The sequence below is a fragment of the Rhopalosiphum maidis genome, chromosome 2, assembly GCF_003676215.2.
Source record: "Rhopalosiphum maidis isolate BTI-1 chromosome 2, ASM367621v3, whole genome shotgun sequence".
Classification (NCBI taxonomy): domain Eukaryota; kingdom Metazoa; phylum Arthropoda; class Insecta; order Hemiptera; family Aphididae; genus Rhopalosiphum; species Rhopalosiphum maidis.
In genome coordinates, this window is record NC_040878.1 from 41,253,875 (window position 1) to 41,276,073 (window position 22,199).

General features: G+C 28.3%; 2 protein-coding genes across 3 annotated transcripts; one reads left to right on the top strand and one right to left on the bottom strand.

The window, feature by feature from the left end:
• Nucleotides 1-643: 643 nt before the first annotated feature.
• Nucleotides 644-6,430, top strand: LOC113554696 (facilitated trehalose transporter Tret1-like). Its single transcript, XM_026958648.1, has 2 exons — nucleotides 644-1,009; nucleotides 4,654-6,430. Exons 1-2 carry the CDS (start codon nucleotides 964-966, stop codon nucleotides 5,979-5,981), a joined length of 1,374 nt encoding a protein of 457 aa, XP_026814449.1. The 5' UTR covers nucleotides 644-963; the 3' UTR covers nucleotides 5,982-6,430.
• Nucleotides 6,431-17,220: 10,790 nt separating this feature from the next.
• On the bottom strand, nucleotides 17,221-20,910 carry LOC113554697 (alkylated DNA repair protein alkB homolog 8-like). 2 transcript variants are annotated; one of them, XM_026958650.1, is made up of 7 exons: nucleotides 20,581-20,910; nucleotides 19,358-19,592; nucleotides 19,173-19,295; nucleotides 18,931-19,113; nucleotides 18,072-18,367; nucleotides 17,653-17,880; nucleotides 17,402-17,581 (listed from the first exon to the last, which is right to left on the bottom strand). In XM_026958650.1, the coding sequence occupies exons 1-7, from the start codon at nucleotides 20,668-20,670 to the stop codon at nucleotides 17,549-17,551; spliced, it is 1,188 nt and encodes a 395-aa protein (XP_026814451.1). In that variant the 5' UTR covers nucleotides 20,671-20,910; the 3' UTR covers nucleotides 17,402-17,548. The 2 variants fall into 2 exon arrangements, with proteins under 2 accessions (XP_026814450.1, XP_026814451.1); XM_026958649.1 differs by having other exon boundaries at nucleotides 17,221-17,880.
• Nucleotides 20,911-22,199: the final 1,289 nt, after the last annotated feature.

The window sequence follows — 22,199 nt, forward strand, 5'->3', positions numbered from 1 at the left end:
AGTACAATTTTCAAATAAAAATAATTAACTACAGATAATCATAACGCGAATACTATATGAATAAGACAAATTAAAAAATTTTGTAAAAAATAATATAAATTCTTTTAATAGTGGTAGGTTATTTATATATTTATTGACTATAGTTTTGATACTTCTAAGCGCATTAATTAATATTAATACTAATATTAATATTACAATTTTAAGCAACAAATATACGTACGTTAAATAGTTAAATTTATATTTATTGGAAAATAAGATTTGATTCATATAATATTCAAATAAATTTGCATTAAATTAAAATCTCTACAAATACTATATTATTGTGCACTGTAGTACTGTACAATATAAGAGGCGTGTAAAAGTGTTTCATAAATCAGATAAAATCTTTAATGGATGATTAAAATTAACCAAACCTTACTGAAATATTAAATTTTAAATATTTATATATAACGTACATATATACATTTATGTAGATTGCATACATTTAATGCATTCAGTGCTATAATGCCTGTATAATAGATGAAATTATCATAGTATATAACATAACACGTGACATTCGTTAATTAAGGGATTATTTTATATTGTTCAGATTTATGTTTTATATGTTGTATAGTCGTCAGTACTCGTTGGTTTTCGCAAGTTCAAAGATAACTGATAAGAAGTCTGTCTCGATAAGTGTCTGAGCCTGACCTACGGTTGCCACTCGGTATTCTACATTCGTCCAAGCCGTCGATCTGACTAACATTTTTTAAATACAGTCACATACGCGTGTGGCAATTATGTTTAAAAAAAATAATAAATAACTAAATATTGAACAACGTTATTACTAGAGGACCATAACAGTCGCATTAATTTTGTTCGACGGTCTTGGACGATTATTTATCTATAAGCAATTGTTATTGTTCACAAGTTATTTTTAATTTGTAATCGATTTTAATCTCAAAAAATAAGAACAAAAACAAAATGATAAACAAAGGAATCTTGAGACAATTTATGGCTGCAACTGCAGGTAAGAAAAAATCAAATTGCATTGGAATTAATCATACCTACTGTCTTAATGTCTGTCGAAATTGGTTAGGCTGCGTCTTATTAGATAGACAATATAATTTTACTCGGGTGGCTTTAAAAAACATATTTTCAATTTTTAAATCACCATAGCCATAACAAAAAAATTTAATAAAAATTCAATAGCATTTTTTAAATATCTAAGTTTTAGACTATTTTGAATAATATAGATCTGCATTATGCAGCTATAATTTTTACAGTAATATACTATTTTTTTTTTTTTTGCTAGTAATGAATATTAAAATTCAGAATTATCCAACGTTTGTATGTTTGATAATTATAAATTGTGCAAAAACCTATAATTCATGTTAATTTTTTTAGTTTAAAATATATAAATTATAGTTAAAAAATTTACAATTTTTTTTTTTACATAAATATTATAATATTATATTATTAATACTTTTATCAAGGGTTAATAATATTATATCGAAACGTATTATAAGTTTAGGTCACTAATAACAAAATTAATGAGACATTTATTAAATAAAGTGATTTTCAAATTCTTTACATAGCCCAATAAACTAAAATAATTTTCAGATTATGTAACTTTAAATAAATAGTTGGTGAAAACATCAAATCTCTAACTGTATTAATTTATTATGTTTTGAATTGCAAACGAATGGATAACAAATGGGTAGGGGTCACCGGACGATTCACCTCTCAGATTTATGAAAATATTTAAGCGTAGGACAACTTATTTTCTCTTGCGTAGAATGAGATGTCGATATTTGATAAACATTAATATCCAATATTTTTTCTATTTTATCCTTTATTAAAAATTGACTGAAATAAAAAATAATATCATTATATTATTTATTACCCGATAGATGACAAGTTAGACACATTATGCATTATAGATAACTGATAATAAATTGAAAAAGAAACAGTTTTGAATTTAGAAACTTTCCTAAGTACGATAACCTAAGTAGTTTCAAATCAATATGATATAAAATTAGCCAATTAATTAAATTTACCTAGTTATTGTTAGTTGAGAATTTAATCAAAAAAAAAAAAAATGAATACTTCCTCAAAAAATACTACATATTTTAAACTGATTAAAGCGATTTTTTTAAGTTTTAAAATATTAAAGAATAGCCTAACCAGATAAACAAATACCTATTTGTGATTGGAACCCTCAATTTTGTAACCTACATACTCCAGAACTACTTTAAAAAATATTATTTTTTTTTTTAATTCGAGCTCTAAGAAAAATATATCTTTTTTAATCGATTAAATCGAACATAGTTAAACTACTTAATTCTTGATAGTTGATAATTAAGTAATAAGATAGGTTTTTTTAAGTGAATACATCATATAACTATAACTTCTGAGTACCTATATCCTAAAGCATCACTTTAAAAGCAAAGCTGTAATCAAAATAAACAATGCATATTTATCTATGTAATTTAACTCACAACTGCCGGATTTATTGATAAATCGGTCATAAATGAATCTCTTACAAAATTAATTATTATTAAATGCGTGTTATAACTTTTATTTTAGTTCCTATACACAACTAGAATAATTGAACAAGGCTAAACAGATCGGTTCTCTTACTTACTATTTTATCAATTTATTATCAATTTATCTATTTTATGTATTTTGACGCAACTTCGAATTATTTACGTATTAGATTTATAGTGAATGAGAAATGCAAATACTTCAAAAGTAGACGTATTTTTACCTGTATACATAGCTTATTGTTAATCTTAAGAGGTCTTAGACAGAAACATAAAAATAACAAATATACACATTTAATAGGAGTAGGTACCTATTGTAATTTATTTGAATAACCTTATGATAAGAAAATGATGACATATACTTTATACAAAAAGTCTAAACTCAGTCTAAAGTCTAGTAAAAGTACCTATAGTTTAAGTAAATAATATTGGCAATTTATATTGTTAACGAATATTTACAAAAAGCATAAAGTACATTGTATAATATTTAATAAAAACATGAGATTCAATTAAAATTTTGATATGAAAAATTACAGTCACCTAATTTAATATTTTATAGTTTGATGAATTATTAGTTTTATTTATAGAAGTACGTACTCTGTGTTTAAAATATAAAATATCTAAAGCTTATCATGATATGTACGTATACATACTACACCACAATAAATACATTTTTTTTTTTATTTAAATAAAATCTCATTTTATTTTATATAATACCTAGTAGGTACCAATAAAATGTTTTCATTATCTTTATAATTAAAATCAAATATTTAAAAAGCACTTATTATATACACACTAATTAGATAACTATTAATCAACAATCATAAACAAGAAGGTATAAAGAGATGACTTTAAATTTCTATTCGCATTATGATCATAAATTAATATAAAATTATTATTCTAACTATTCACTACATAAATACCTCGAGAATTTTTACCTATGAAAAACTTACCCGAAAAATTAGTTAGTAAAAAGCTCTCGTAAGGCTAACCCAGGTCCCAGATTGAGAATTCTTTATCCATTTATCCCCAAACTACAAATTAATATCTCAAATAAAACTATCACTCCTTTAAGTTTTTACTTTTTTAAATAACATGAATTTTTAATTTCATTTTTTGAAGTAAAATAATTTTTTGAGTAGCTTTTATTGTTTTTAAGTTATAAATATTTAAAGTTTAGGCGAGCAGAGTAGTAAACCAAAATTTTACAGAGTATTCTCATACTATTCCACTCCGCTAAACTTAACTTTAAATACTTATAACTCAAAAACTGCTCGTTCGAATTCCGATTTTTATGTATCAAAATACTAGGAAAAATATTTTTTTTCGTAATATGAATTTAAAAATCTATTTGTCATTCAAAAAGTAAAAAATATACAAAATTATAACGATAAAAACTGTTTTATTATTTCAATTGTAAATTATTTAAGAAAAATACTTTCAAAAACATTAATACATTTTTAAATAATTAGTATTCAACGATAAAAGAATCGTCTTGTACAATAGATACTTATTGAATGTAAATTATGTCGTTTATATAAGTAATACATAATTTGTTTTGTATATACTGTAGATAACTAATGTTTGTCCGTTTGGCGACTATCTTTAAAAATTTAAGCTAATTTCGCATATAATATTCGAAGGATTCCGCGTCCTACACCGACGCACCGTATTCCACAACGCGTAGGTTTACTTCTATTAGATGGCACTAATGATAACCCACATCGAAGTGTAACAATTCACGTAAATTTTATGTCCTGTGTCATTTAATCTAATATTTATTTTCACTTATGTTCAATTACCTACTCGAATTACAAGTATTTTAATTTATAAATATATTATAACATGTATCAACAAACTTGTAAAAACATGTACGATCAAATATTTTAAAACATATAAATTAAATAAACGTTTTTTTCGTTGTAATATGGACGTATTAGAATTAATTTGAACCCAAACACTCAACTATATTGTAATATACCCACACATAATACTCATCGCCAGCACATTATATCGTCGTGACAAGACGTCGAGTATATAAATAATATATATTATATAATAAAATATCATAGTAATCATTATAAAAATATAACCACATGGTAATACGTAACTGTTAAATTGTGCGCAGGATCGCTGTCCATAATGAACGTGGGCATAATACTCGGCTGGACGTCTCCGATCATGGAGGAACTGCTGGGACCGGACAGCCCGATACCGATGACGGTGGACGAGACATCGTGGTTCGTATCGGTCATCGACTGGGGTTTGATCTTGGGGTCGTTGCCGTTCGGCGTGCTGGCCGACCGCTGGGGCCGCAAGCCCAGCCTGCAGATCATCGGGCCGATGGCGCTGGCCACTTGGGTGGCCCTGCTGTACGTCGACACGTTTCAGGGGCTGTTGGCCGTGCGGTTCGCGCAGGGCCTGCTGGCGGCCGGCGCGTACACGGTGCTGCCCGTGTACGCTGGCGAGATCGCGGGGCCCAAGATCCGGGGCGCCCTGGGCACGATGTTCCAGATAATGATGTACGTGGGCATACTGTACGTGTACGCGGCCGGCATGTACCTGGACTACACGCATCTGACGTACGCCGCGATGGCGGGCCCGGTGGTGTTCTGCGCAATGTTCGCCACAATACCCGAGTCGCCGCACTTTTACGTGATGAAGAACCGGCTGGCCGACGCCAAACGGGCGCTGGTCTGGCTGCGCGGCGACGACACCGGCAGTTCCGTGGACGACGAGATGGATTCCGTGGTCGAATGCATATGCAAGGAGATGCGCAACGCGTCCTTCACCGAGCTGTTCACCGACTGGGTGAGCCTCAAGGCGCTCATCATCGTCCAGGGCCTGTCCGTGTTCCGAGTGATGGCCGGCGTCACCGCGCTCATATCGTACGCGTCCATCACGTTCGCCGAAATGCACGTGGCCGTCAACGCCAACAAGCTGTCGCTGGTGTTCGCGTGCTCGGTGCTGTTCTCCGCGCTACCGTCCACCGTGCTGGCCGACCGGGTGGGCCGCCGGCCGCTCATGATCGTGTCGTGCGCCTCGTGCTTCGCGTTCGACACGGCCATATTCGCGTACTTTTACGTGGACCGGTGCACCGCGTACGACGTCACCGATTACGGGTGGCTGTGCGTGTTGGCCGTCGGCGGGCTGTCCGTGGCGCACACGCTCGGCCTCGGCTCGCTGCTGTCCACCATCAACTGCGAACTGTTCCCGTCCAACACCCGGTCCATAGCCAACGCGGTCAACACCATCACGCTGACCGTCGCCTCGTTCCTGGCCCTCAAGATATACCCCGTGCTGGCCGACGACGGCGGCATGTACCGCAACTATCTGATATCGTCGCTGTTCAGTCTCACGTCCATAGTCAGCTGCTTCCTGTGGCTGCCCGAGACCAAGGGCAAAACGTTCGCCGCCATACAGGCTCAGCTCAGGAAGACGGACGATTTGGTCTGAACGCCCGCACTGCGTTTTAGAAGTCCGACCACTGTCGGTGGCAGAGAAGGACGAGGAGGAGGTTGGTGAATGGTGACAAGTAGGTTTTTATAAATTCGAGTCGAACACACCTGCACAATATGTTTACACGACTCGTCGCTTACGTCGAATGCGTAGAACGTTACATAGGTACACAATATTATAATATAAAAGTCGTGCGCCGTAGCAGGAGAAGGACTCGTACCGCGTTTAGTCGGCGACGGGTGCGTTTTTCCGAAAATACTATAGTCGTCGTTTGTTAGAAATATCGTGTTTTTTTTTTTTTTTTTTGTCACTTAAACTCAACGGATAAGTGGAATTATTTTTGCTGAAATATTATACATGTCAACTTTGATGCAAACAGAATATTTTGTTTTTCAAAATGTCAACATAGTTTGTAAAAAATTATTTTTCTTTTATACTATATAATATATTTTATTTCATTATTTATAGTTGCTTTTATTTTACGAGTGTATATTTTTTAAATAACGATAGATAAATTATGTAAATATATTATATGGAAACATTAATGACAATTGTAAATAATACAATGTATTATTAACTATGTACATCAATCGATTTTATTTATCCTAAATTTCGAAGTCATATGATATTTTATACATGAATAAAAATAACCTATTTGTATTATATAATTTATAGTAAAAACTTTTTACCAATACGTTGTTCTTCTCTGAACTAATTGAGATCCTCAAAACAATTTGAGTACTCCGAAATTTACAAATGTATATGTATGTAAATCCATATTAATCCATATAATCATAATTTTTGAAGTAATTGTTTTTATCAAAGTGTGATATAATTACTTCAAATTTGCGATCTATACGTTTTTGCTGAGAACTATTATTCTTTATTCCTCAAACAAGAGTGAATTTTAATTATGCTTTATTCGAGTAGAAAATAACTATTCTGATAATATAATAATAGTGAGATTATAAAACTAATAATTTTTTTCAAAAACAAAGTACACTGCTGATTAGTGACTTCTGATAAAAATAGGTTAATGACCAAATCATTAAGTATTATTAAGGTTATATAAACGGCAACAAAGAATACAAATTATATACTGGGTGATATTCGAATTTAATATTCTCATTTTTACAGTATACATTTATATTTATTACACTGCTATTTTAAAAATCTTTTAGAAACTTTTTATCTCCGGAGTATTCATGACAGATTTTCTTTGTTTTAAATGGTAACCCTTTGTATTTTTTAATTGCATATTTTAAAGTGATATATTTATAATTAAAAAGTTTGCAGACGTGTAACCAATTGTTTAATGTCTATACATTATAAACAATTGAAACCTAGATAAGATGAATTAATCGGAAAATAATCAATTACGTTCTATATAGGTACATTCCACGAGTCTAATTTATTTCTCACACTACTCGGCTTATCTGAATAGTAAATAGTATAGGTAATAGATAAATATTTGGTATTTATTATTTATACATTAACATATTTTGCAGGCAAAGTATAACAAGACGTTTGAAAAAACTAAAATCAATACTTGATTTGTTTAATTTTGAATAGTAAATCGTATTTTTATTATAACTATTTAATTATTAACTTTATTATATTTTAATATTTAAATCAAAATTACCACGCTGATTGAAATTAATTATCTTCCTATAAATAAAATCACGTTATCGCAATTTACATTATATAATAACCATTAATATTTTAAAACATTTTATTTGAAGATTATGCCTTTTTGAGAATATATATGTGATGTGTAATATATTAGAGGTGTATCCTATATTCTTATGTATTATAACATTGATTAATCTTTTATCATTTTAAAAATACCATGTAATAATTAATATTAAATTGTCCGACAAATTAATTTTAAATCTAAATAAAGTTATAAGTTTATAACATTACACTTTACACCTGATAAATATTTTTTTGATTTATAGCTTAACTTTTATCATATTAGTATATACATTATATTTTCTAAATATACTTATAGGATCTATTATATAACTAAGAACTTATATTCCGAATATTAAATATACAATAAACTAAAAATAAATGTATACATTATATATTATACATTTATATACGAATAATTACAAAACATTATTTTTTTTTTATATATATATAATGATTTAATTTGTAATGAATTATTTCTAGACAATAAATTAAATTAATGTTATCTTAGCAAAATGCATTTTGAATAAAAGGCATGTAAATACTTAAACATAATGAATAATAAACTCTAATGTATCTATTAATAATGTATTTATAAACATGGAAATGCAGGCTGCAGAAGTAGATGGGTAATTAAATATTATTGAGTTGTACCTATGTCCTATATTATTATAGGATCGTTTTATTTTATAAGTAAATAACGCAAATAAATAAAAATATATTTAAACTATCTATACAGCAAACGATTCTTTTACTCGACGTTTTTAAGAATGAATTATTAATTTGTATTTTATTATATAATATAATATTAATAAATACCTGCAAAATCAATAAATGTTTCTGGAACAGTGGTATTTTTTTTAAAAACTCCGATTTTTCTTTTGGATAAATATGTATAAAATAAGGCAATAAATGATCCATTTTAAATGTTTCGGGAATTAAATCTTCAAAATTCTTCATTTGAGTTAGTCCTAATTCACTTAATACAGTTAAAACGTTCTCTGTGCTTTAAGTAAAAATAAATAAGTATAAATACAAAAATATGAATCATAATATATATAGGTATATTATTATTAATTAAATATTTAAGTCACCTGGTCAAGAATGTGTTTATCCAACAACTAATTACGGTTTCTGAAGATTTTTTGAATCGCTCATTACGTAAATGTCTCGGCAGCATATCAGACAGTGATAAAGCACAATGTTTTATTCGAAATTTCGAAAAAGATGCAGCTAATTGAATTTTTATCTCTTTTAAAATGTCAGCTATTTCAATCAATTTTAATGTCTTGAAACTCAATATCTCTTTTTCGTCTAATTTTCTTGGTTTAAATTTATTCCGGTAATAATCAAAAGACATCAGCCATACAAGAAGTGTCATCTTAGAGTACTTTTTAAAATTAAAATAAATTAACAAGTGTGTCAAAATTAAGAATAGAAAAATACAATCTTACATTTGGATAGATGTTTTCAAAATCAATATTATTTAAAATGTCGTTGATAATCGTTCTATCTAAAAATAAGAATAAGACCTAATAATTAATATTTTTTTATATTATCTATAATTTTAAAAACTTTTCTCGTAAGTTTTATTACGTTTTTTTTATGTTATTTGTTTATTTTGAAAATAGATATATTTTATTGATTGTTTATGATAATCGAATTGATTCATTTTTTTTTTTTATTCATATGGCAGATAATACAAAAATGTATAGTTATAAACTTACATCTAAATACTTCAAATATTATGTCATACACTCTCCTCATCTGGTTATCAGAAGCAAATTTTATACCATGTTTCTTAGGATTTTTTGCACTTAGAACTTTAGCCGCAAGCACCACCTCACGATTTGTCCAGAGCTCAGTATTACGGTCGAACTCCTCAACTATTTCCTTTTCAAATTCCAATACGTAATCCTCATCCAATAATTCGTCAGTTTCTTTTGGCGATGTATGAAACGCAGTTTCGAATAAATACCCAACTTTTAAGGACGACGCCATTGAAACTGGATCATCTACCCTAATAATTATATGTAAATATAATATACATAGTAACTTAAGTAAATTATTGGCATTTTAATACTAACATATAAAATTATTATAATAACCTTTCTTAACCTTTTTTTTTCTAAAAAAAATACTACATAAAAGTGAAAATCATCAAGTAATGCTTCAGTATTTAAATTATTTGCAAAATATATAAAAAATTAAATCAAGTTTTTAAATATATCAACTATCAAAAATAATCAACACTGACTAATTTGTTAGCAAGAATTACTTCTATAAAGAAATGCTAAGAAGACAATCTATACATAAATATAATTTACAACTCTTCGTAAGATATAATTTTAAGTAAATCATAATTATTAAAATATATATTTTTTATTTTATAAATACTTATTAAATTCTATATAATCTATTACGTATAATTTTGTTTTCTATGTATTATGTAATTGCTAATCATAAGATATTCAGTTAACATTAAAAACAATTATCTATTACTTATATTTTTCTTCTAATAAATATGGTATGATTTTAACAGAGAATATTAATTGACAATTGTATATTCTACTACCTAATCTATCATTAGGATAAGGTTCCATTTAATAACTATAAAGAAATATCTATGTATTATAAGTATAGGTACAAATGGTACAATAGATTAAATAATCAATTGAAACATTTAAAACAAAACATGATCGAATACACAAATGTATTCAAATAAAAATACTTTGTAACATAAATAAAATAAATATACTTTTTCGATAATAAGCAATGTGTAATAAACTGATTACTATATAAATTTAGAAAATAACATCAATAATACATTATGATTGTACATGGTAGTATGGTACATCAACATTAAATTAACTACTAAACTATATCGATAATAAATAATACTTACATATTTTCTTGCTTGCTCATGTCTCTTTGTTTTTCTACTAATTTTTTATAAGTACTCAACTGCCAATCTGGATCACTGGGTAACGTTATTTTCAAATAATCCAAATTTGTATACACTCTATCGAGTTTCAGTATCTTGTTTACATCAGCCATATTTTGTTTTGTAATTGAAACACTTTATAAATTATATTTATATTCTAATTATCTAAAGTTTAAATAAACGTTTGAAAACAAAAAAAAAATTACGCAATAAATATATATTTACTACACTAATTTATTTCATAAAATTCCGTAGTAAAAATAACCATATTTTGCTACTATAAATATTTTATATTTTTACAAATTTAACATTTAAATAGTCCAAAATAAAAGGCAACACATCTAATAAACTGGGTCAACTGTTGATATTATTCCGACACTAGCAATTTGGAATTGACTGAGAACCACAGAATGTTCGCATGTCTAACTCCATTTTTGATACGCATGTATGGTAATAGATTGCCAAAAACACACTCGTGTTCCATTTATAGAATAATTTGATTTGTTATATAGTACGAGCAATAGGTTCGTGTTGGATTTAAAGTTAAAGTACTACAAGGTAGGTAATAGATTATCGTAATGATATTGCGTTTAAGAAGGATGTAACCAAAGGTTAGGTATATAAAATAAAAATCATATTATATACTACACGATTATATCAGACAAGGAAAATTCCAAAAATAAAGAGTAAAATAAGAAATGATATATTGTTTTAGTGAACAGTAAAGAATAATATTGTTGATTTCTATTAAAATAATAAATTGTTATATTTCAGTATTTCCATTACTTATCTTACTTAGGTACTATCGATTGAATACTTAATATAACAGTATAAGCTACCTATTATACCAAGTCAAAGGATTTACTATTAGTATCCACATGTCAACGTTTTCAAAATAGTTAAATTAATGTAATTATTTTAAATAAAAACCTAATTTCTTTGTGGCATTGTATATTATAAGACTAATAAGAGACAAACATTATAATTAGATTAATACTTATCTTATAAATATTATATAGATACCTAACTACTTTAAATATGTATTTGTTTTTTAATAACTTAAGTGTTCTAATATATAGGTACATTTTAATAATAGGAAAATTTTGGTAATATATATATATATATAAGTATTAGAACAACATGATTATACAACCTTTATAAAGCCTATAAGGGCTAAGACATGTGTATTACATATTTACAATTTTACATAATAGATGTCAGATGATGCCTATAGTACCTTACATTAACATTATAACTGCACTATATTTTGTTATGTCTATCTATTGTGCTAACATTGATAGCATGTTATTTATAGTGACAGATTATAAATACAAACAACGTTAGAATTTACTACATTAGGGTTATTTAGAGACATTTAACAGTTGGTCCCGGAACTCGCGAGCTGCCAAGATTGGCAAGATTTATAGGACTTATCAGTTGTAGAGGGGTTGGTAGGGTAGTTGGTCATGCAGAATTAGGACTTAAGTGGAGAATATTTTATCATTTAAATACTATGTTTAATAACTATATTTTATAATTTTCTTTCTAATAAAGTATGTATAGGTATCTAATATGTATGTATGTATATATATTTATGTATAAAAATAATCATAATCTTAATCAGTAAAACGCCTATTAATTCTAAGACCACGATTTAAATTATACCAGTTAGCTATCGCCTATCCCAAGTCACCCTACTCCTTTAAATGATTATAAATCTTCATTTATTGCGGTTAACTAGTTCATATTTTCGCCACAAAGATAGAGCGTTATGACAATAAACTGTATATTTCTTCAGGCGTGTAACAAAATAATATAATAATAATAACAGTTTATAAACTAAAATTTACAATTATTAGAAATGAGAAACAATTTTTGAGCATCGGTTCTTTTGATATAAATCGCATTATCTTTTATATAAATATAAAAAACTGCCCTTTTTTATAATGATCTATTTTTTTTCACAGAGATTTTCCAAATACTTTTCTAAGAGTCACCACGTCGCCCGATTTTTTATTTTTTTTTTGTCTGGTGGAAGGGTTGTATTTAAAGATTACGGGATTTTAGCGTGATGTCATTTAATTAATTTAACGATTTTTTTTATAAAAAGTTGTTCCAAATACTCCTACGAGTACATCACTCTTATTATTTCCAATTTCATTTTATTTGTCATTTCAGTTATAAATATCATAAATTAAGTTAAGTTATAAAAATGATTATATATTACATGGCTAGGCTTTAAATAGTTTAATTATAATGAAAAAACCAATTTATATACGAATCGATTTTTAACGCAATAACGAAACCGGTTTAATCAGCTAGTTTTATATATTTTTTACTTGATCGAATATATAATAGGTAATACAATAGATTAAAATAAAATAAATAGGTATATACAGAGTGATATCATGTATGTTCACAGCCATTTTTCCCTTTAGTAATAAATGTATTCAAAGTCTGATTTTTGAAATTCTTAAATAATATACTTAATGAAAATAATGACCTTAATTTTAAATTCTTGAGATTTTTCTTTGTTCTAATTAAGGGTGTAGAGACACTAGGGCGGAACCCCTACGAAATAACATATTAAATGTATAGTGAGGATTTGACGTCCCGAGATCATCATACACCGACCAACTATAATACTATATATTATGACTATAATATGAACTATATCTTATAAAATAGATTACAAAACAAAACGAAGAGAAATCTCAACTTTTTTCAGAATATACTTTATTAGATTGGTCAATATTATTATTACTTACCTATTATTCGCAGTAGCTACTTACCTGCAGTGAAATAAAATTGATGAGTCTTTTTTAGCATGAAAAACATTCTGTTTCGAATCTCTTCCAGTGTTATTTTAAATTTCCTACCACCTAGTGCAAATATGTAATATCATATCCAATTCTTCACAACTGAAGTCGGTAGGCGTATTGAACGACCTACTAAAAATTTGCTATAAAATATTTTTAAGAATCCCACCTCCCCCCCCCCACTCTAACTTAAAGGACTAGTTACGCCTATGCACATAATAATAATAAGATAATTATAAAATAACGACATTGTTATAAATATAGAACGAAGACGAATTAATCAAAAACGGAAAAAATATGCGTGGCAACTAAAGTGAATTTTTTCCCAAGTATGTTATGTGTACACGTCACTCTGACTCTTTTCATACTGTAAACTACGATGATTAATTGTCATGGAACCACGATTATCTATAGGTGAACTTTGATTTCTTTGAACTAAAAACCAAATACTACGGAGAAATACAGATATTACGGTGTATCGAAAAGATATTATATTTTGGTTGCGGCCGGTAACCTTGTTAAACTCAAACAAAAATAGAAAACGGTAGCGCTATATCTAACCACTCTAACCATATAGAAAAGTGATAGGGCATCGTGACCGTTATTAACTCTTTGAAATTTCAAGTGATGAATAGGTGAAAATATAACCCACCGAATTTTTATGTTTCTTTTACGTAACGGTTGTCTACTATATCGAATATCTAATCCGATACGACTATAAAAGAGCGATCCTCTGTCGGGATCTTCGTACGCAAAAGCCGTATGCCGTTACGGCAGCACGGACCATTCGTCGAGCAAGTGTGCGCACGAATCCCGCTCGAAGAATCTTTTGTACGCAACCGGTCCGAAAACACGACAACGGTGACGTTTCGGGTCAATTTGCACGAGTTCTGCACAGATTCCGATTTGTTGGTGCGCATCAAAGACGAAGTTAAAGAAGTGTCTACTATAAGCCGCTGCGCCGTGACTGTACGATGAAAATAATTGCAACTTCCTTGTATAGAACATGGTCACGCACTCACGCAGCACATGACCGTCATGAAGAACTGCGTCAATGGTCATATTTACGGGTGGTGCGGTATTTTGCCACTAAATACAAAAACGATAGCGGTGAAAGCCATAGGCGTGCGCACGGGGCGAGCCGGACTTGCCCCGGCTCGACTGGAATCTTTTTAGGGGCACAGTAAAATTTCAAATTTGTGTATATTATATTTGACTTTATCATTATATTCGTGGAGATCATGAAAATTGTATTTGTCGTAATAGTGAAATAAAATAAAAATATTTGTGTACAACCACATCATTTTTATTGATTTATTTATCTGACTAAAACATTGTGCATTAAATGCCAAAATATGTACCTAGTATGACTGAAGAAGTACTAAAGAGTCTAAACTCCATAGTATAGACAATGGCCTGTCGCCTATGGGAAATAAGAAAATTAATTTATCAATTATTACATAATTACACATTTTTATATTACCTACTAAGTTTATATGTATTATAATTAGATATAAAAAATGCATTAGTATGTATTAATATAATACGTAATTTTATTTTTAACTTAAAAAATATACAAGTACTTATGCCTAGCACATTAATGTCGTATGCACATCGCAGATACAACTTGATTCTATTTGCATAGGTATATACATATAAACAATTTTAAATTTACAATTATTACAATTATGTTGTAATATATTATATTACAGTATGTTAATGTGTCAAAAAAAATTAGGGGCACTGTTCAATTGTTGGGGCATTAATTCTTCCAGGCTGGACCGGAAATTAAAGTCTGCGCACGCCTATGGTGGAAGCGGATAGTGAATGAACGGCTGTTCGTCCACGACTCTAGTCTCTAACGTCGAACGATTGGAAAACGAAGCATGTTGTTCACCACGGACAGCGTATATATTTGTGTCGCCGTACAAAGCGACAGTCAAACTGTACCATCGAGACAGCCTATGGTATAATTAGTATATACTGGACAACTGGGGCTGGATCCGTGTGGGAGTCGTTAATTACGACATCGCTTGTTACAGTCGACTAAGAGGGGGAAAAAAACGAGAACTTTCTACCTATTAAAATCGGCTAAGCAGGCTCACTGTTTGGAACACCATTCGCAAACGCTGCACGATATTGATCGGAAACTGCGAGCAAAAGGTATTAGAAGAGAGGACATTCAAGCCCAACATGACGACCAAGTACACGGTAAACTTCAAACACAACAGGCACATTGAGCACAGGTTGAAACACCGTCAAGGGAACTAGTGCAGCAAGACTAATGTCTGGCTCTGGTGTGGTGAGCCTAGATAAAGAAGCATCGAGCACCTGCTATAGATACGTTACAATATGAATATGACTGCAGCACGGACTTTATTAGTGTATTTTTGATAAATACGACGTATAGATGGTCGATAAATATCTGAGCACGCAGTAATGTTCGCACCGCTAAGAGTGCTACGAGAAGATACAACTTCCGCCAAAACATAAAGACGAGAAAGAGGATAACGTAGACGTTACGAGTCATGACCAGATTCCAGCTTTGCCGAAAATGTGGGATCACTCGAAACAGAGAAGTCAACATTCAACGCTTCCGGAATATGGTTGATGATAAAAATTTTATTAATTATCATCGAAAATATAATAGGAACCAAATGAACCAATATAACAATTTTTGAACGAGAATCATGTCGTTTGTCCGCGACCCGCGGTGAAACGCGTTGTCATTACAATGTGCACGGCGGGACGTATGCAACTCATTGTGCAGCAAAGAGATAAGACGGCCCAATGATTTAGAAATAGTTATGACAATTATGTAGATGAAAGTGTAATATAAATAGAATTTAATAATATCATGTATTATGCGAGGCACATAGAGTCTAAATGACGGTAATAGATTACGCAAGTAGGCTACTGCAAGGCGTTTTCGTCTGAACCACAGGGCCTCGCGTATTCAAGAACCTCATGTTTTTAACTACATCTATGTCTTAGGGTTATTGGTTAAATAAGTTTTGCTCAGGGCCTTGCAAAACGTATTGCCATCTCTGCTGAACTAAGTTTATATTAATAACTATAAAATCAACAAAAGTGGTCTGACCACTCTGAACACAAAAAAAATATTATAACATAAATTTCAATTTAGTTTATAGCTTTTGAACAATTTAAGAATTGAGGCTTGAAAAAATATTATATTCAACATCTTATTAAAATATATTAATATATATACTATTTATTCATGTTTGTAATTTGTAAAATTAGTAAATATTCCAATTTCAAATGTGATTAAGTTAATAACGGAAAACAAATTTTAATTTTTAAACCATTATAAACTAGTAGTTATCTATAATTTTAGTGTAAAAAATGAACCAAAATTAATTATAGAACAAAGTGTGCTGTATATTTTACTGACTTCTTAATTAGAAAAAAATAAGATAGGTAGTCTTTAAAATGAATAAATAGAAGTTCATCTAAAAAATAATTTATATAAGTAGAGAACATTGCTAAAGATCTGGGCAACTCTAAGGAAGTAGAATGAATATATACATCCTCTCTAATTTTTTCCTCTACAATTTGTACACTTTTTTTAACATGTTTATTTAACTTGAAAATTTAAAGTTCAAAGATTTGGCTAAATTGTGTTATTTTGCTTTAAGTGAGTAATATTTAAAGACAAGTATAAAAAATAATTATTATTATGTTGATAAATTAGTAAAATATTTATTTTTAATTCTGCAATTTTATTTTATATTTTTTATAAACTTTAAAGCATCAAGGCAAACAGGTTTAATTTAATCGCACAATAACATTAGACAAAAATAATTTAGAATTTCCAATAGTTGTACAGAGTACAGCTAAGATTAAACCAACAAAAACAAAAATGATTTAGTTGTTTTAAATACTAATATTATTTTTAAAGACAAGTAAATTGACATTATACATATTATACAAAAATATACACACATATTTTATCCCAATTCATTAATTCATTGTTGATACTTTTTTATTTAGAAACATTAGTGTTTGGTAACATGACTTCAATAAATAAAGAACAATCATCACATGGAAATAATAAAGGTTCTGTCTGATCAACAGTAATAACCATTGACTTAGGCACTAAAAACTGGCCTCCACAACGGCATCTGTAGGAAAATGTATCTTCTATTTCGTTATTTTCTAAATCACTAATATTTAGATAATCATAGATTGTTACTTCTGTATTAATATCACTTTGTTCAATTTGCTCATCATATTTTTTTTTTAAATCGGGATCTTTCAGAATACTCCATGCTTTATTCAATTCAGCACAAGCAGCTGATGATGATGACAAAATACTTTTATCAGGATGAACTTTAAAAAGTCTTTTTTTATAATTATCCTTTAATGTCTCAAAAGATGTGGTTTTATCACAACCTAATATTTCATACAAATCTTTTGTAACCTATAAACAGTAATAAAATAATTAATTGAAAATTAAATTATACATTTATAAAAGTTCATATAATACATTTATTCTAATAAATTATTACGTATTAAAAAATTAATATTGTCTCTGAAATATTAAAGATTATAAACAAGTAGCAATCAAGGTTATAGAAACTATTGTTTAGTAATATTTACTATTTTATTTACTTGAATATTTTCAATAATTTGTATCGCTCTTCTAAACGTTATAGAAAACCTAGTTCCACGATAAACAACATCAGGACCATCTACTGTATTAATCATATCAATTTTTCTGGGTGTTATGCCATGAGTCCATTCATACCTTGATTCACCAGACATAATTAAAAGAGATTTTGCTTTTATAAAAATTCCGTTCTGCTTGAGTAAGTCTTTTCTGAATTCCATAACAATATCAGAATTCAATGATAGAGACAAAATATATTCATCAAATACTGTAATGTTATCAATGTGATTTGGAATTCCTGAAAAATTAAGAAATATATAATAATTATATGAAAACTAGTGTATACTATAGTTTGCCGAAGCCCAAAAAAATAGGAGTACACATAAAACCAAATAAGTGGTTCTTTACTGAAAAATAATAAAATAACTGCTAAGGGTTAAAATCTAAAATTTCTCACAATTTATTATCATGAATTAACATAAAAGTTTTGAGTAAATGAGCAAAACTATACTCACTTAATACTCTTATTAGAAGTTTTTATTACTTATACGAAAATACACTAGATAACTTGCAACTTATGATTTATTATATATATTAGTTACTTAATGTTGTAGCTAAAAGGATTTAAAAATGTGAATACTTTGTAAACTTTTTTACATTACATTGTAGTAATAATACATACAAAAAAATCTAAAAGATACCAAGTTTCAGATATTTTACTTCACATAAGAGAACCAATATACAGACAAACAATTATTTTAAGTATTAAAAGTTGAAAATTATTAAAACTTATTTTAAATTTTTATACAAAATATTATACAGAATTTTTAGTACTTAATCAAAGCTTTTGAATATTGTTACCTTGTCCAGGTAAATATTTGTTAATAGTTATTTGATTAGGGCGCCAATTTAAACGCAAATAAATAGCATTTAAGATAAATTCAAATTCTTTAGGAATTGGATCACATGTATCATATCGAACATTGTTGAAATCATAATTAAATTCAAATCCATAATGTTTCACTTGACGATGCTTCATTGAACCTAGAAATTTAACTTAATTATATTATCATTTACAGAATTTAAATTAATAAAAATTTTACTTGACCCGGACCAATGTTCGTTCAAATATTCTAACAGAAAATTTTCTTCTTCTTCTGTAATGAAATTGTCAATAATTTCTAATCCAGGGGGGAATGTAATTGGCAATTCTAATGATTGTGGAACTGTGATGGAAAATTTTAATTACATAAAATCATTTTGTCTTAAATATACTAATAAACATTACTTGAAACAGTATAAATTAAATAAAACATTTTATGTTCATCAGAAAGACCATTGAATTTTCCATTCACTTTGTTCCATGCACTTATTGCTTCCTCTATTTCAGTAAAAGAAATAAAACAATATGATTTATAAGGTATCATTATTATATGCTCTATTTGACCATATTGATTAAAAACTTGCAATAAATCCTTTCTACTTAGACCATTCACCAATCCACAATTGCATACCATTAAATTCTAAAACAAAATAATTAATAGTGAATAATTATTTTTTAATTTTAAAAATCAATCAATTTAATTATTTAAATTTATCAACCAACCCAGAGATGGATACAATAAATTAATAAAGGTTGGATATTCCACAAGTTTCATAGTCATAAGAGTCTTGTACTAAAATTTGAAATTGTTTTAAAAAAATGCTGTTGATTGTTTTATTCATAGCAATATAAGATACTGAGCATGATATAAAATACATGAAATATTTAAATAGTATAATATAGTATACAATATATAGTTTTATGTCAATGTTGTTACATAAATGAAAACAATATAAGTAAATCTTAATGAAAAAAGTGATTTAATTAGTTGTATTTTACAACCGACTGTAATATCTGATGATGGGAATAATAAGACTAGTGAGAGTGCAAAAAGTTATTAGATGAATTTAAGTACTTTTATCCATCAGAACTTACAACAATAATTGAATCATTTCTTCTGAGCTTAGGTTAATCTTATCACGGCGTTTTTAATATGGATAAATTTATATTAAGCAATGATTATTTATTTTTAATATTTAGTGAAAATCAAATGAAATGGATACTTATTGCTTTATTGGATAAGTACTAAACATTTGGCTTAATATTTGAAGCATGAACTGCTTAAAACAATAAATGTTACTGAGAAATAGGTATTAATATAAACTTTCAATTAATAAACGTTACATTTGTTTAATTCTTAATCAATTTTACCTAAGAATCCTCATCATTATCAGCTATTAAAGATAACAATTTGAAAACAATTAAAGATTCTCTATAGTTTGGAGTAGCAAAAATTAGAACCTATGAAATAAATTCAACAGTTAGTTTAAATAATTTGCAATTGTATTTAATATACGAACATTTTAAATAATAAACTACTTATAAAAGCTTGTAAATGATTAAAATAATATTTAATCAGAATAAATTATATTTAACGATAATAATGGTATTTTAAAAATTTATATTACCGTAGTTGGACTAGAGCTAGCTTCAATATTCATGTCCTTCTTCAACATAGATACATATATTTCCATTTTCTTTTTAGATGTTTGTGGCATTATGAGATATAATATGAATTATTAGTTTACGGGAATGATTCAATTTATAAAGAAAAAAAAATTGAAAATCATCTAGCATCAACTAAAAGATACAGCCGTTTATTGTACACTAATGTCATGAGAACAGAGAAAACCTAACGGCTACCTAAACCCAAGGTTTATAGATAATAGATATTATGAACTATTATTACTATTTACTACAAGTATTGCTACAAGTGTGATGTACTATTTAATTCACTATCATAGTCACATATAAAAATAATATAGTTTATTATCTTTATCTGCGATCGTATCACAAATTAAATAAAACAACAACCAACCTAACCTTATTTAATCTCCGGTCATAACGTGGTATAGAAGATAAGTTATCACGAACTATGATAAAATGAAGTATGGTCAGTATGGACCACTTTTTTGAATCATAACAAAATAAAGAAATCAATTTAGTCAACATTTTTTTAGCGTAAAAATTTCTGTTTTTCTTTATTTTTTTGTTTATTTTCCTCGATTGTAAAAAAAAAAAAACTTTGAATTTTTAGTACTGACCTTTAAATACAAACCAGATTCAATTTGGTAAACAAAACCACCTTCAAAGTTGAAAATCGAAGCATTTTATTGACAATTTATCAAATAGGTAGGTACTTATTCATAATATACTAAAAAAACAATGTCATTGTAAAATCAATAGAATCATCTACCTATGCTTTGAATCTAAAAAAAAATAAAAAATATTTGATGGGGGGAAATCATCTCAAAATGTCTTATTATACCAAACAACAATTAGTGGCGTGCCCGGGGGAGACGTTATAGGGGTTATATCCCCACCCCCATTGACTTTTTTTGCTGACTTTCGGAAAACAAATTATTAGATATTAGAGTACAGTCAATTGTTATAAAGTCATTGATTTTGATTATTATTTATTACTAAGTTATTGCTTATAAATTAATATAGGTATACATTTTATTATAATATTATATACTTTATGTACTCTCATTGTCTACCTATTTAATTTTATACTGCAATTTTTTTCAATTTCCCACGTTTCTAGTTATTCTTAAATGTTGTGTGTTTTAATGAACAAAATACATAACTAAACTAAATGTATTATTACAAGGTGAGAAACATGGTTAAAAGCTACACTTTCTATGCAAATAATTTTGAAAATTTTTGAATTGTGATTAAAAGTTTAAAAAACGAATGACGATGTTAATCTCTATCAGTCTGGAAAAACTGAAACAGCTTATACAAAATAATGCAGTCAAATTTGGTTTATAGTATTCATAAAATTACACTTACCTGAGTTATCCATTAATCTTACAAAGTTGGAAGAATCGAGCTACTTAAACTATGAATATGTTTAGATTCAATAATAAATTAATAAATATATATGAATTATAAATTGTGTTTCACAAACTAAAAAAATTGCCGAATGGCCAAAACGTAAATTTTGAAATAAAGAATTACATAATGTCAAATTTTAAATGTTTTATAATATTTATAATAGCCAATAATTTTTAGTATACTTTAC